The sequence below is a fragment of the Acanthisitta chloris genome, unplaced genomic scaffold (genome assembly GCF_000695815.1).
Source record: "Acanthisitta chloris isolate BGI_N310 unplaced genomic scaffold, ASM69581v1 scaffold42233, whole genome shotgun sequence".
Taxonomy (NCBI): Eukaryota; Metazoa; Chordata; class Aves; order Passeriformes; family Acanthisittidae; genus Acanthisitta; species Acanthisitta chloris.
The window spans coordinates 9,845-12,266 of record NW_008666193.1 but is presented as its reverse complement, the minus strand read 5'-3'; the positions used below and the strand labels follow the sequence as shown (position 1 = coordinate 12,266).

The 2,422-nt window shown below is 53.3% G+C and overlaps 1 protein-coding gene across 1 annotated transcript in view; it reads right to left on the bottom strand.

Annotated features, from left to right (window-relative positions):
- Positions 1 to 1,943: 1,943 nt before the first annotated feature.
- The window catches only part of GMEB1 (glucocorticoid modulatory element binding protein 1), an 8,843-nt gene continuing 8,364 nt past the window's right edge, over positions 1,944 to 2,422 (bottom strand). Inside the window, exon 10 of the mRNA XM_009071990.1 lies at positions 1,944 to 2,422. Coding sequence (XP_009070238.1) covers positions 2,076 to 2,422 — 347 coding nt within the window. The 3' untranslated portion in view covers positions 1,944 to 2,075.

The window sequence follows — 2,422 nt, the reverse complement described above, 5'->3', positions numbered from 1 at the left end:
TGGGACGAGGGCAAGGGGAATGTGCAGATCCTGCGCCTTTCTTGGACGAGGGAGAGGAACTGTAGGGCTGGAGAGGGGAAGGTTGTCTGCAAAAGGCTCCTGCCCCTCTCCAGTCAAGGGTTTGCCTGCGTGGAGCGAGGCAGAAGGGAAGGGAGGAATGGTGGCTGGATATGGAGGGAGGTGGATTGCTGATCCAGGACCATGGGATCATGGACGGGTTTGGGTTGGAAGGAGCTTCAGGATCACCCAGTTCCACCCCCTGCCATAAGCAGGGACACCTTCCCCTAGCCCAGGTTGCTCCAAACCCCATCCAGCCTAGCCTGGAACACTTCCAGGATGGAGCAGCCACAGCTGCTCTAAGCAAGCTCTGCCAGTACCTCAGCACCCTCCCAGGGAACAATTCCTTTCCAATATCCCATCTAACCCTGCCCTCTGGCAGTGTGACATATTCCCCCTTGTCCTGTCCCTCGGGGCCCTTGTCCCAAGTCATTCTGCAGCTCTCTTGGAGCCTCTTTAGACATTGGAAGGGGCTCTAAGGTCTCTCTGCAGCTTCTCTTCTCTAGACTGAACATGGCATCTGACTCCCAGCTGTTCCCACCTCCATCCAAAGCCAGGAAACACCTCCCAGTCGCAGGGGCCAGGGATCCCTGCCCATCCCACACTGTCCCCAAGGCAACAGAGCCTCCACCTTTCACCTCTCCATGAACAAACCATTCGAGCTTAGTTCCATTTTTCCTTTTAATGCAAAAAAATAGCCAAACACATCTTCCTGCCCTCCCCCCTCCCTCCCCAGGTGTGTTTCCTTTGCTCTGTTGTTTGCTTAATATTTCCAGCCAAGCAGCTCCCCCCTCCCAGCCCTCCCAAACCTCTGCAGCTCCACAGGCACCCGGTGCTTCCCCCTTCCCCCTTCCCACCGTGGTGGAGCCCAAAGGGACCCCCAACCACGGCCAAAAAAAAAAAAAGAGGGAAAGATGGAAAACAGCAGGATGCACAGGATTTCAGCAACGTGCCAGTTCTAATCCTGCCAAGAGATTATAGGAAGAAAGAAGAAAACCTAATAGAAAAATAACCCCCAGACGAGTAGCGACAAGCACGGAGCAGCCTCAGCACACAGTGTAAACAGAAGCTGTCCCGATCCGGAGTCTGGATCTCCTGGAAAGCAACAGCACAACATGCTTTGTACACCCCAAAAAGGTCCCTGTGGTGCTGAGCAGCCAAGGGGGAGGGGCTGGGTTGAAGCTCGAGTTGATATTTGTTGCCTTTCTGCAAAAGGCTGAAGTGACCTCAGAGTCTCCAAGTGGTGTTGGCAGCACCAAGCCTGGCCAGGCAGGGACAGGGATGGGGACAAAGTGCCACAGGAAGAGGTGGGATTGGGATATAGGGAGCCCAAGAGGAGGTCCCAGGGCTTTGCAGCTGGGAAATGTGGATAAGGGAAAGGAGAGAGCAAACAAATACAAAAAAATAGATATAAAAACAATCTGTGTGGAGGAGGACATGGACAGTGAATCCACGTTACTGTCAGCGTCCCCAAAGCAAGAACAGCAATAAAAAAATCCCAGTTGAGGTGACAGTGAAGAGTCCAACAGAATTCCCTTCTCTGGGGAAAAATCAAAATACAAATGAGGTACCTGTTCCACCCCAAATCCATCACCCCTTCCCACAGCCACATCCATGCTCCAGCCACTGGTTATTGTCTCTCAAATGAAGTCTCCAGGGCCAGGGCAGCCCTGGAGCAGAAGCACCAAGTGTGTGGCCAGGCCACGGCGCCGGGAGTCCCCGGGCAGTTCCTCCTGGTTGGGTTGTCCAGCAGAGATCCAGTCTCTCCTTGACCCTGCAGACAGATGGTATTGTTCAGTGCTCCAAGGACACGGAGCCTTCTCCAGGTCTCACGTGTTCCTCCAGCTTTTTTTTTGTTTGTTTGTTTTAGAAAACAAAATTATATATATATATTATATACAGTACAATGAAAATATCCATGGAAACAAATTTGGGTGGCTGGAAAAGATGCTTAACAAAAAAGCCTGAAATAAACCAAATTCCCAACTCTTCCCCAAACTTGACGTTTGCTTTCCCCATTAGTCCTCCAAGACCACAATCTCCACGTTATGGACCTGGTGCTGATGGTCCTCCACATCTCCCACCACTTTCTCCTCAGTCCTGAGCTCTGTCTCCAGGATCACAGCTTTGCCCTCCGACTCATCCGTGTCTGCCTCAGGATCTGGCGCCGGGTCGATCTCTATGATGGTCTGACCATCATCCGCGGTGCCCTCCACGGCCTGGATGGTGGAGGTGAGCCCAGACTCCATGGCCACCAGTTCCACAGGGTTGACCACAGTTGCCACGTTGGCCAAGGCCCCACTGTCCTGCATGGCTGCCGAGCTGAGCAGCGCCAGGCTGGAGGACGGGTGCAGGGTGACCGTGT